Genomic DNA, 14451 nt, shown 5'->3' with positions numbered 1-14451 from the left:
TGACAGAAAGCAGACCAGTAGCTGTCTAGGGTTGAGAGATATATTTAAAAGGGCATAAGCTAACTTTTGGGGGATGGAAATTCATTGTCTTGGTTATGTCAATGGTTTTATAGGTGTGTACATATGGCAAAACCTATCGAATTGTACGCTTTAAATATGTGCTGTTTGTGGCATGTTTGTAAAACATGTACAAGCTGTACATGCTTGTACAACTCAGTAAACCTCAGTAAAGCTGTTTGTAAAAATAAAAAATCAAAGAGCAGTAAGAGTGCAAAAGGAGAGTCCACTAAGACTGGGCGCTGCAGAGAGTCTCACAGGGCACACCTATGAAGCAGGGGAAGACCTGGGCAAAGGGGAAAGGAGGAGGAATTCCAGGTAGGAAACAGCTGACAAAGGCACAGACGAAGGAACGCTACTGCAGCGCCTGGCATCACGGGGGAGGCAGGTGGCTGAAGATGACAAAAGAGGTCCTATGTGCCCACTGCAGGAACTTGCCTTACCTCGGCAGGCAGGTGCAGGCCCGGAGGCATAAGCAGGACCCTGCCTCACAGAGAAGAGCTAGATGAAGACAACCCTGGCGACGGTGTGCAGGATGGAAAAGGGAAGGACTAGGAATAGAAAACCAGAAAAGACACAGTGGCTGCCACTCCAGCGGGGAAGGTGCAGGGAGGGGCCCAGGGCGCTGGCCTCGGAGGGCTGGGGCAGGGGGTCGGATTGGCAGACATGAGGGGGATGAGGAAGGAGAGGATCATGTTCTGTATATGTTTCAGTGTTCTTTTTTCTCTCCTTTTAAACATAGACCTCAGATATTTAAACTCAAGAATAAATCCCACAATTTGCCTACTATCCTGAGAATGGGTAGCACACAACAGATGACCCAAAGCAGGTGTCTGTCCTCCTTTGCCAGGGATTGTCATTTCCCAGGAAGCTTAAGACCCACCCAAGGCAGGGGAAAGAAGAGAAATAAACAATTTTAAAAACACGCTAAGGTTAAGCTTCTAAAAGCAAGTGTAGCGGCTCTCCAGGCCTGGCCAGGCTATGCGGCGATGCGGCCAGCAGATGGTGCTGCTGCACAACCCCAGGCCAACTGCAGGCAGACCTGTTGCCATCGCCAGGTTCCAGGGCCCGGCGGGAATACCACCAGGCCATGACAGGTATGAGAGCCAGCAGGAGTTAACGTTTGAATCAAGGTGACAAAAGAGCGGCCTGCAGAGAATACGGTGGGGAAAACTGACATTTTCAAGGCACAAGGTCAAAGGAGGACACAAGCAATTCATCATGCACCACCCACCACCAGCCAATTTGATGAGAGATGCAAATGAAATGCAAACACTGAGCCCAGCTAGGGACAGCAGAGACTAAGGGAGGGGGAAGGAGGCTTCTGGGCCACGGACATGGTTCCTGCTAAGCTTGTGCCTGCCGGTATAGCACCCACCACCACCAGCAGCTCCACTGAGCCAAGGACAGCCAGTGCAGGTTCTTGGTCCCTTCTGAGCCTGCTGCAAAGGCTCACCTCTGTAGACACGATCTAAATAAACAAGATCTATGGAAACGAGTGAATATTTTGCTCTTCTGAAATTACTACAATAGTTTTATACCCTAGTTTGTTTCCCTGAATAAAAGGTGTTCTGGGCTTCATTTTTCAGTTAAAAAAAAAGCTTATTTAACGGAAATGTTCTTCGTATTAGGTTTTTATTCTTTCTCTGCTTTGAAAGTCAAAGTTGAAAATGCACATGGCTGGATATGATGTTTGTTTTCATCCATTTAAACTATATATTTTCTGAAATCACTAAAAGTGGCTGTGTTCTTTTCAAAGTTTTCAATTAACCAATTTTATTTCACCTGACTTTAAAATACATTTATAAGACAGTTTCTACATCCGAAATATTTGGATGGACCCTTTACACAACTGGAATACATATTCTAATGTGTTAGACGGAAGATGAGGCGGGCAGTGAAAGGGGAAAATAGGGCCGGAGAGGAGAAGCAAAGGGCAGGAGTTTGGAGACACTAAGATAAAGTTCACAAGCCTCCTTCTCTCAGGACCTTGCAGACATTTGACACTCATGCAGCCAGAAACGCTGCAAACTTGAGCTCACTTCTCATCACAGAACACCAAGGAAAAGATCATTTCTGTCTCCTTCTGAGAGCGAGCATTTTGCCACTACTAGTAAAACCAGTCTGAAATTACCACAGGTTGCTAGCCACATATGTAAATTGGTCAACATCATTCAAGCCCTGCAGGAGCTCAGGAGCTATGCAAATCAGGAAGAGAAGTATAATGTTTTGTCAACTCATTTAGGGAGTATCACAGAACAGGCAATTACTTAACTTGGCAAGTTGAAATATGGCAGTAGAGTAGGACTTTAGCTCACCTATTCCACAGTGAGGACAAATTGGATCCACTAGGATAAAGCCCAACAACTAAACTAGAGCACATGAGATCACTGTAAGTGACTACAAGTAATGGCCCTAATGGATACCCATGTTCCAGTGAACATGACTTAGCCCAGAGTTCAGCTCACAGTTCCAATGAGGTCAATGGCAGGGCTAGGACACTATGACTGATGCTATGAACATAAATCCCAGCTTTATCACCTCATGGCATTGAGCCTCAGTCTTATCCATTCAATAGGATATGCAATTATGACCCTACAGAACTTCAGGGAGAATCATATAAAATGGTCCCTATCCTGGCTTACAACATCAGGGACAGCATAGTGTAGTTACTGAAATGTTGTTTTCATTATTCTGCAGGCTGGTTAGCTACATTTACCATGAGTTCTCCTATTCGTGGTTGAACATAGTGGTAAGTCACTCTACTTGGTCCACTTAGCAAGAATGGTCCTCCTTGGGGATGAAGACGTTAGGTCTTGAGTGCAGTCCATGATCACAGAACACATTCTCCTTTCCTAGAAGCCAAATATGCTTCTACCTCTACCATGGTCTGTAGTATCACTGGGGCCAAGGGTACAGGACAGGGCCACTGCACACATTCACATGTGCACGTTCACATGTGCACAGACACACGCTGCCCCAGATCCTACAAATATACACAGAGTCAACTTTGAAGAGAGATGACAGCCATTTTAGGCCAAGACAGAGGAGTTTGGTAAATATCCTTTCAAAATACATTCAATACCTCCTAAAGAGCTTTAAAAAAAAAAAATTGATGACTCAATGACTCACAAGCAAATCAGCCCAAAAAAGATGCAGCAAAAGGGCCATTCCATATTGTGGAAAGAGCCAGATCTTTGGTGTCACAGAGAGCTTCAAATTCTGAGACCAACTCCATTACTTATAAATTGTGTCCATAGGCAACTTACTAAGCTCTTTAGGTCTTAGTTTCTTCATAGGATTTTTGTATTTATGAGTGATACAGGACACACTAGTGTACTCTGTGGAATCCCAGTCCCAAGGGATACACACACACACACACACACACACACACACACACACACACACACACACACACTCTCTCCATGATCAAATAAGTTTGAGAAACAAAAACTCTCTTAAATATCTGCAAGGTACAGTAGTATCTTAAAAACTCTAAAAGAGTTCTGGGCCGGGCGCGGTGGCTCAAGCCTGTAATCCCAGCACTTTGGGAGGCCGAGACGGGCGGATCACAAGGTCAGGAGTTCGAGACCATCCTGGCTAACACGGTGAAACCCCGTCTCTACTAAAAAAATACAAAAATCTAGCTGGGCGAGGTGGTGGGCGCCTGTAGTCCCAGCTACTCCGGAGGCTGAGGCAGGAGAATGGCGTAAACCCGGGAGGCGGAGCTTGCAGTGAGCTGAGATCCGGCCACTGCACTCCAGCCCGGACGACAGAGCGAGACTCCGTCTCAAAAAAAAAAAAAAAAAAAAAAAAAAAAAAGAGTTCTGCAATAAAGAAACCTGTTTAACTATGATTAGCTAGTGTTCTTTAAACTCACTTGACCACAAGTAACTGTTAATACACCTTTGAGAAACACTGAGATAATGAACGTATTGTGTTTAGCACAATCAAGGTACACAATCTCTCTTAACAATGTCAGACATTATCACACAAAACATTATTTTCCCTTTCCCTCCTGGGTTCCTATATCATTCTGCTTAAATGACTACAATAATAAAGACAATAGTAATCACAGTAACAGTAATAATGTGGTAACAACACTTGGATATTTAATCTCTCAGATAATACATGACAGATACAGGATTTGAACCAAGAGCTATCTGAACGCAGAGCCATTACACAATACTGCCTCCCTGTCCCTAATGATCCCCGTAAAGAGTCAACCCTGCTGCCACAGTTGGAAGAGGCCAATCTTTGGCGAACACGTCTCCCTTTTGACCCAAAAGGGAAGCAGCCCCATGGGAGGTGAAAGGCCCAAGCTCCTACCTGGTGCTGGACTCCATCCTCACCAATGCACTGAGTGCAGGCCTCTTCAGGGACACAGCTGCCTTCCAACATGACTTTATTTGGAGGACAGAAACAGCCTTCTGAGGGATGGTCCCCACAGGAGCTCACGTTGCCATCGCAGTGCCGGGGACAGCCACGCTCACAGGGGTTGTAGACCAGGGATGGTGGGCATGACATAGCTGTAGACAGAGAAGGAAGTCACTCACAAAGGCCCTCACCAGCCAGAGTGAAACGGGCACAGCTGATTCAATATAGTTAATCATCAGACACACTTGCCAGGGCAGAGATGGCTATTTTCCACCAATCTTCATCCTCCCCATCTTCCATAGAAACAGAACTTTAGGCTGGGCATATGACCACCAGAATGAGGACTATATTTCCCAACCTTTCTTGCAGCTAAGTGCAGTCATGTGACTAGTTCTGACCAATGAACTGTAAGAGAAAGTATAGTATCCCATGGCAGCCTCCAGGGGTCCATTTTAAAAAACAGCTATGCATGCTCCTTGCCCCTCTTTCCTCCTTCCCTCAGCTTCCTGCTTGGAGCATGAATGTGATGGCTAGAGCTCCATCTTAGACCATGAAGAAAAAGACCACACCTAACTGAAGACAGAGCAAAGAGACAGAATCCAGTTTGAGGCCCAGAATCAGCTGGAGCCACTGCCTCCAATCAGCTATACGACAGAAAATTTTAATTCTCTGCTACTTGCAGCCAAATCTAGTCCTACCAAATGATGCAAACTTGTATGGTTTTGTGGTCCTTTTTTGAATACAGATGTATTTTAAGCTTCAAAAGCATCTGTAAATTAGGAATCCACATCTATGAAGAATGGCCTTGGGAAAGAAGCTACAAGGTGATTCACTTCCCTCATTCTGATTTGCTCAACAACTTCCTCACATTCTCAAGGCACCAAGGCAGGCAGGAGATGGAGGAAGTTTCCAAGGATTTGGAGCACCAAAGATTTCCCTCTGTGTGCACAGTAAATAACCAGGAGGTACACAAAGAAATCAGTACACAGAGAAAGTGCTTCCAGTAACTTAGAAAGTAACATTTGCCGCTTGATTTGCAGGCTGATTGGGAGGAGGCAGTATCATCCACATGGCCTCAGAAAATCAGAACCCAAAGGAACCTACACGTTATCCAGGCCAGCTATGTCATTCTAGGATGCAGACACTGAGGTCCAGAAAGACTAAGAGAACAGTCCATCTACCAGCTGAGCTGGGACTAGAATGCCCAAGTCCTCCAGACCCAGCTCAGAGCTGCTGACAGTTCTATGATGATAAACTCTGAGGCTCCAACATGCATGTACATACTGATTTCCCTCAAAAAAAATAGTTGACGATTATATTTGACAACTGAGGATTTCAAGTTCAGTCTTCTTTTCACTCCAGCACCCCGAGGGACAGGAGCCATATCCGATTCATTTCAGTTTCCCCTGTACTTTAAATAAATGCCAAGTCCAGGTAGGGAAGCTGACCTTGGGGAGGGGCTTTGTGCACTAGCAATCCTGCAGTGTTTATAATTAAGGAGATTCTTGGCAACCGAATGATTCTACTGACACTTCAAAATCCTGCTCAGGCGTGGACTACACTTTAAGCTTGGTGGAATTTCAAATTCAATGTGACTGGTTACACAGCACTTTACAGATGCCTATATGTGTCTAACACATTAAAATTGCATTTGTCTGAATTGTAGAAATACTAATGGAAAGGATCAGGCATTAATTTACATAAAAATTCTACATGCAGAGTGTGTGTGTATATATATACACATATACACACCTATACATACACATATATACACATATACATACACATATATACACATATACATACACACACACACACACACACACATATATATGTATCTCTCTTTGATCTTACTTGATCCTAACTGGAATCCCAGGTCATACGAAATACAGGGATTTTCAGCCTTATTAGCCAGATAAAGAATCTGGGGCACAGAGAGGCTGCGCAAGCCCAGTTAGTTCGTCTCCAGGATTTTTAGAGATAACTTGGAGACTCACCACAGAAATCAGGTGTCCTCCAGTCAACGCAGATCCCATTGGTCCGACAGAGGTGGGCATACGAGGCGATCACCTCACACACTTGCTCCCGGTGGCAACTGTCCTGCTGGCAGATGGCATAGAATGTGGCTGGAGCCAGGACCTTGTGGCATTCAGCAAACAGTGCTGAGAGGAGGACCTGGCACTGGGAGCTGTTGGGGACAAGACACTGCTCTTCCAGAATGGGCCGGCATGTCTGCCCTGGGCGCTGCACAGTCCATTCCTGAACAAGTGCTTTCCAGTCTGTGGTGACTGTACCATCCCTCAGCATGAAGTCATTGGCTCCATTCTCATCACAGATCCCTACAGAAACAAACCAAAAGAAAAGATAAACTGAGAGGCCCTAGGTACAAAAACATTGATGTCAGAGACGGGCCTTTCTTCATCCTCACCAGAATCTGACCCTTGCTACTAAGACCCTGAAATATCAGCATCCAAGAGCCTCAGAGTAGAGCAAGTAAGGTTTACAAATGTATAGCGGGAGGAAAAGAGTTAAGAAAATGTTCTTACCACAGAGACCATACGTCTTTGAAGCAAAAGTCTTGGGGCTGAGTTGCAGTTGGAACTCATTGTTTTGAGGAGTGAACGTGAAGATGTGGCCAAGATGGTTGAATCTGATCTCATGCATGATGGCACCATAAACGTTGACTTCCATGTTCCCACCCACATAAGGAACAGAGACCAGTCTCCCATTCACTGTCACCTGCACAAAGAAGAAAGAGCTCATTGGTAGTCCCAGCAATGAGGAATCCTACAACTTCACCCTTGGGATTTTAGTGAAGTTACTGAGAGTCCCTGCACATTCATCACACTCAACCGCAACACTACGCACGAACGTTGATATCTGTCAGCAGCTCTTCTAAGATAAAGAAGAACTTAACTAGAAAACAGAGCTTGACTTTGCAGAGCTTGACCAGAAGACAGACTGTTATAATACTGTACGGGTGGCCATGCACCAAGAACCTGAAAGCCTAGAGATAGGAACCTTGAGTGTATGCGACTCAAGAGGGAAGGGCAATGCCTTTAAGACAGGCTGGGAAAGTCGCCTTATTGCCAACTCGTCAGAGCAGCGTCTCCAGGAGCATCCAGTAGCCATGTCCAGCCCGCCCTTTGAATGCAAGGATGTTTTTGCTTCTCTGTGGTGGTGGATATCATGAAAAATATGCACGAAACTTTTTTTTAGCTCATCAGCTGTCGTTGTGTTAACACATTTTATGTGTGGCCCAGGACAATTCTTCTTCCAGTGTGGCCCAGGGAAGCCAAAAGGTTGGACACCAGTGTCTTAATGGGACCACTTTAAGTCTTTTATTTGTGCATGTGTGCCACTAGAAGCTCTTTCTTGGGCAGCCCCCACCATACATCATATCAAACACATTAAAATGTACTCACATTCCGTGATGAATATAATTTTGCTGTAAAATTTTTGGAAGGATTTTTTATCATCTTGATTTTTTAATTTTTGGCTATGAGTTACTCACTTGATATATGACTAGCTAAGATTTTTCTGCAATTATTGTTCAAATTCAGGAATTCTTGCAAAGTGAGAAAATCTAGCCTACAAGTTGTTTTCACACAATGAAATATTTATGATCTCTACACGAATAAGAAGTTGGCGTAATGTAACCTTTTGTGAGCATTTAATCATATATATATATATCTATATATATTATATATAGATATATATCTATATATATTATATATAGATATATATCTATATATATTATATATAGATATATATCTATATATATTATATATAGATATATATCTATATATATTATATATAGATATATATCTATATATATTATATATAGATATATATCAGTTTTGCAGTTTTCTTTTCAAATTTTGGAGGCCAACGCTTTATGTAGGCCTTAAATATTTTCAAAGGACCTAATTTAGGCCGTAAATGTTTCCCTTTGGAAAGCTTACAGGGTTTAGGCATTGGACTTATAATACCTCCCGGGTAAACAATCCTGATGCCAATTCCAATTCTCTACCAGTGCCAGAAACTGGCACTAAATTCACAATTTTATGCTATCTAAAAGTGATCCCAGAACAACATGAAATCAGGCCAAGACAAGGGGATGGCAATAAACCCCTCTAAGAAAGTGGTACTCCTCTCCTCTAGTTAAGCAGGAGGCAGAGCTCCTAACAAGGGCACCAACTAAAACCAGCTGCCACCTGGTCTTTGTGGTTTCCCTGACATTCTATTGCCTTGCCATGGGATCCACAGAAAGTACTTCTCACCTCCATGTCACTGTGCAGCTCAACAGAGAGGGCACTGTGCTTCACCTCGATGGATTTCATGCAGCCCTGCCTTGCTGCAGGGCTGCAGGCACCATTATGGAGAATCACCTCCAGGTCCTGCTCCTTGTTTTGAAATAGGACGTAAGAACAGCTGCCAGTCAGCTTGAAATTCTGCCCATCAAAGGTCACGATGTGCCGAGTGGAGCTGCCTGTGCACACGCCTGGACGGGGAGAAGCAGAGGATGGATGTGACATTATCCAAACCCCCATGCCTACTACATGCAGACAGGCAGGTGTGACCAAGTTGCACACAGATAAATACAGTAGAGACCGGAACAGGCCCTTTGACGTCATATAGACCAATTTCTTCCTTTTTTACTAATTAGGAAACGGAGGCTCTGAGAGGTAGAGAGGTTTAGGTAAGTAACACTTGGCTATTAAATGTTTTCCTGGAGAATGTAACATAAAATGTGGCAAATTATAGAACCACACTTCTAAAAAATGTAAATGTACAGTGTGAATAATCCATTCTACAGAGATGCCTTGGCCCAGAAAACAAAGTTAAGTTCCAGGGGTGTTATGACTTGTTGAAATTAAGAAAAGCTAAGCAAGCTATGAGCTCATGATCTCATTAAAAAAAATTCACCTAAACACACGTGTCCTTTCAACTGCCAAGTGACTAAGGCAATGGTACAAGTGACCATGTTGACTTAATCCCTTAAGAGATTGCACAGGAGAAATATTTCCAGAGCCAAAAAAAAAAAAAAATAGTTGGGTCTCAATGCTCCCTCATTTGACCCTTAGTCATTCACATAAGTGGCAAATTCTCAAGGTTCCTATTAAAACATTATTGGTGAATACTAATCATTTTGCACCTACATAAGATGACTTGGTAAAAATCCTCACATTGAAAGCACCACCGCCATAAATGATTTGAAAGCTAACCTTGGACCTAAATAAAGTTGGAGATAAGCTTTCCAGACAAACCATGACCACATCTACAACGGCAGCTGAATACATGCCCAAGAGCTGAGACACAGATTCGGTGGAGCAGGGAGGTCCCACTAATGTCCCTCACTCATAACCAAGCCTGAGCCAACCTCTCCCTATGGGGGTGACTGGCAAGCAGCACATCCACTGACAAATGATGGGTCTGGAAGCACCATCAGAGCTAAGCAGCCTCCCCAGAAGTTCTACTCAAAATCCCCTATGTCCTTGAACAGTCAGTCATTTCCAAGTGATAGTACTCAATGCTACTGGCTTACTAACATCCATGCTGCAAGTGATCCTGAACAAGCAGCTGTTGATACTGTCACATCAAGGAGTCAGTCCAACTGCCATAAGGATGAAATAAATCACAAGGCAAACAAACGGTTTTAGCTCACATAAGGCAAGTTAGTGAGAATGGCTCTGCCCACCCTAAGATGAACTGTGACTGTGTAATGGGTACTTTACAGCCAGAGAAACTAGGGGTTGGCTTCTGTTTCACTTGCTTGCACTGTGACCTTGGATCAGTTACTTTACTTCACTGATCCTCTCCTAGCTCCTCTGCATAATAGGCCTATAATCGATACCTTTTAATATTATTGTGAGAATTAGTTGCAATATAGATGAAATGCCTACCTAATAGTGCATGACTCACATGTGCATGTTTAACAAACAGATCTCCAAATCTTCACAAATAAGCCACAAAATAAATTCAATAGCTTGTAAATTGCTGTGCTGTAGGTATATTAAAACTTGAGGTCCTTCCATCTCCAGAATACCAAATTACCTCCCAACAAACCATCACATTATACTCCAGTTTAGTGATTAGTTTTAATGAGCCATATATATAAGCACATTCAAATGTTCAGGACATAGAGAAAGTTAGGCCAAACCAATTAAAAATTAATACATTAGAGTTATATAATAAAATGTTAATGTAGTTATAAAATATTATCACAGAGTAAAGTATATCACTCATAAATATCTCCTGAAATCATTTTATCTCATCTCTCTCCTTTTCTTCAACATCTTCTTACCCATTATCTTTCCAAGTGACGATACAAGTATTTGTGATTGAATATTATATTAAAACTTTTGGCTGACTGTCAAAATGTAATGATGTCAGATACTAAAGTGAATTGTTAGCAAAATGTCAAATGTTCAAAAAGACATCCAGGTAGCCAAAGTGGGCCCTAATACTCCAGCTATTAATATTGTCAAGTCAAGGAGCCAGCTCCAATGGTCATGAGAATAAAATAAACCACAAGGCAAAGAAATATGTAGGGAGATATACATCCTCTGAACACAATGCAGAAAAGTAAGAACAAATTAAATTACTATGAAAAAAAGCATGCCTTCAGCATAACTAGAAAACAAGAAAATACCTACACTTTATTTATTTATTTATTTATTTGTTTGTTTATTTATTTATTTATTTTCTCCGAGAGGAGTTTCACTCTGTCACCCAGGCTGGAGTGCAATGGCGCGATCTCGGCTCACTGCAACCTCCGCCTCCCCAGGTTCAAGCGATTCTCCCGCCTCAGCCTGCCGAGTAGCTGGAATTACAGGCATGCGCCACCATGCCTGGCTAACTTTTGTATTTTTAGTAGAGATGGGATTTCACCATGTTGGCCAGGCTGGTGTCGGACTCCTGACCTCGTGATCAGCCTGACCTGGCCTCTCAAAGTGCTGGGATTACAGGCGTGAGCCACTGCACCAGGCCAAAAATACCCAATCTTTAAAATAGCTGTAAGTAAAGTAAAAGATAAAAAACACCAAATCTCACCCAGCAAAAATCTCTCATGCCCTAGCTGTTAGCCTTTGTCATGAGCAAGGACAATCCAAGGAAAACTGAAAAGGAGAGAAGAAGAGAGTGGGCAGCAAGCCTAAAATTTCTATATAATCACCACCACCATCAGAAAGAAAAGCCCATCCTAAGGGCAAAAATACTTTAAAGTATCCTGACAGACCAGAGCAGGTGCTAAAAACACACATAATACTCAGTGACAACCTGAAAAGCATAGTTTCGAAGGGGCTGGGAGCAAAAAGAAATGGAAAGGTACTTGGAAAGTGACTGGAGACATAAAAATAAAGCCAATGGGAAAGTCAGGGTCCAGAAAAACCTGAAAAATCAGAAGCTACGCAACCGTTCAGTATCTACATGTACACACACACACCACGAAGGAAATGACTTTTCTATACTGATAGAAGGGAGGGTCATTGAACCAGAAATCTTGTAAAACCCAAAATTCACAAAATGAACAGAAGATTAAGCAAGTATATAAACGTTTCTTTAAAAGATCAGAAAATGAGACCCAATACTCCTCATCTAATGAAAATTCCACAAAAAGGAAAAAACAAAAAACAAAATGCTATGACACAGAAAAAACCTGAGACAATACTCAAACTAAATTAAATACACTCGAACATCTGAAAAAATGAAAACCACCTTGAATCAGAATTGCAAAAACTAAGAAGAGAAATGAACAAAGACAAGAACAAAAATAGAACTTAGTGAACTTAGTGGGGTGGGTAATAAAAGTGCAAAGTCAACTTTGAAATAAAGACTAAATTGTAAGGACGCAAGGAAGATGACATCAAAATAAAAATTTAATAAAGAGCATCAGAGAAAAGCAAAAAAAAATCAAGAGAATGAAAACGAGTTAATGAAGGGAGTATAAAGGTCAAAGAGACACTAATGAAAATGTAAGACAGGAGGAAAAATGGAGTCTTAAAAGAGAAAACAAAACAACGAAACAGAACTAACACTTAAAGAATATAACTCACGAAAACATTCTAGAAATCAAAAAAGAACAAAATCTATGCACGGCAGTCATGAGCCAGATGTCTGGGAAAAGTAATCCAAAACAGTCAACTCTGAGACATATTACAGGACACTATCAGACTTCAAACATAAAGAAAAAATTTTCCAGGCCTTCAGAAAAAAAGATCAAATTTATAAGGACGAAAGAATTATATTGGTATCAGAATTTTTCAAAAGCAATATGCAAAGCAAGACAACAATGGAGCAGCATTTTTCAGGAATTTAGTGAAAGAAAGTGTGAATCAAGAATTCTGTATTCAGCCAAGGTGCCTTCTAGCATCAGTACTATAGAAAAACAGTTTTAAATACATAGGAATTAATGGAATTCTGTACCCATAAGCCCTTCTTAAGAAATCTACTGGCCGGGCGCGGTGGCTCAAGCCTGTAATCCCAGCACTTTGGGAGGCCGAGACGGGTGGATCACGAGGTCAGGAGATCGAGACCATCCTGGCTAACACGGTGAAACCCTGTCTCTACTAAAAAATACAAAAAATTAGCCGGGCAAGGTGGCAGTCGCCTGTAGTCCCAGCTACTCGGGAGGCTGAGGCAGGAGAATGGCGTGAACCTGGGAGGCGGAGCTTGCAGTGAGCTGAGATCCGTCCACAGCACTCCAGCCTGGGCAGCAGAGCGAGACTCCGTCTCAAAAAAAAAAAAAAAAAAAAAGAAATCTACTAGAGGGCCGGGTGCAGTGGCTCACGCCTGTAATCCCAGCACTTTGGGAGGCCGGGGCGGGCAGATCACAAGGTCAGGAGATAGAGACCATCCTGGCTAACATGGTGCAACCCCGTCTGTACTAAAAAAAACAAAAAAACAAAAAAACAAAAAATTAACCAGGTGTGGTGGCAGGCACCCATAGTCGCAGCTATTCAGGAGGCTGAGATAGGAGAATGGCGTGAACCGGGGAGGTGGAGCTTGCAGTGAGCAGAGATCATGCCACTGCACTCCAACCTGGGCGACATAGCAAGACTCTGTCTCAAAAAAAAGAAAAAAGAAATCTACTAGAGAATGTTTCCTCCAACTAAGAGATGACTAGGAAATGTTATCAAAACAACTAAAGTGAGCATTTTTATTTATATAGGCATAGATTTAAAACTAAAAAAAAAGGAAGAATGGAAGACTAATGTGCAAATGTTATATGCTGTGACAAAGTAGAAATAATGGAACTCGACAATGGGAGGAGAGGGGAGGGAATAAGAAAACTTAGAACAACCTCATTGATTGTTGTATAGCCATAGGGAGAAGTTGAATGCTATTAAAAACGGGCAAACTGATAAATGAATGATTAGATGTAAAAATATGGGCCTGAAGACATTTTAGAAAGGTATAACTTCCTAGGTAATGACAGGAACAAAAGCATAAACCTTCCTAGACACCAAATACTTGACATATCACCACATTTATAAATGAAAAAATAACAATTATAAAATATGATGATGAAGGAAGATCGAACACAAGATGGCAATAAGTGAGAATGGGCTTAACCTGCCTACTAAAATGAAAAGGTTTCAATTCAGCTCCAACGCAAGACCCAACTATATGCTAAATAACTAAACTTCAGAAAGGCTAAAGTAAAGGGACAGGCAAACGATATCAAACAATAAGAAAACAGGGATGCAGTTCTGATATCAGACAAAGTAAAATTCTGGCCCAAAAAAAGCTTAAATGTGACTAATAAGAGCATTCTGAACAGTGTAATTCACAAGGAAGCCACAACAGCTGTGAATATCTACGCACCAGACAACACAGCAACCATCTTCATAGAGCAAAAACTATAGGAGAAGCAAGGAGACATTGGTAGACAACCTAGTAACAGGATACTTTTACACATCCCTTTCAGAACCAGATAGATAAAACGGGAGAAAGGTAAGTAAGACTATAGAAGACATAAACATTAAAATCAAAATATGTAATTCTCATGGAGCA

At 42.1% G+C, this 14451-nt stretch overlaps 1 protein-coding gene across 1 annotated transcript in view; it reads right to left on the bottom strand.

The window, feature by feature from the left end:
- Positions 1-14451, bottom strand: part of VWF (von Willebrand factor) — a 171899-nt gene that overhangs the window by 40563 nt on the left and 116885 nt on the right. Inside the window, 4 exon segments of the mRNA XM_030939152.1 lie at positions 4387-4586; positions 6432-6773; positions 6981-7173; positions 8718-8938. Of these exon segments, the coding sequence (XP_030795012.1) occupies positions 4387-4586; positions 6432-6773; positions 6981-7173; positions 8718-8938 (956 nt within the window).

The sequence above is a fragment of the Rhinopithecus roxellana genome, chromosome 10 (genome assembly GCF_007565055.1).
Source record: "Rhinopithecus roxellana isolate Shanxi Qingling chromosome 10, ASM756505v1, whole genome shotgun sequence".
Lineage (NCBI taxonomy): Eukaryota > Metazoa > Chordata > Mammalia > Primates > Cercopithecidae > Rhinopithecus > Rhinopithecus roxellana.
This window is presented reverse-complemented; position numbering and strand designations above follow the sequence as displayed.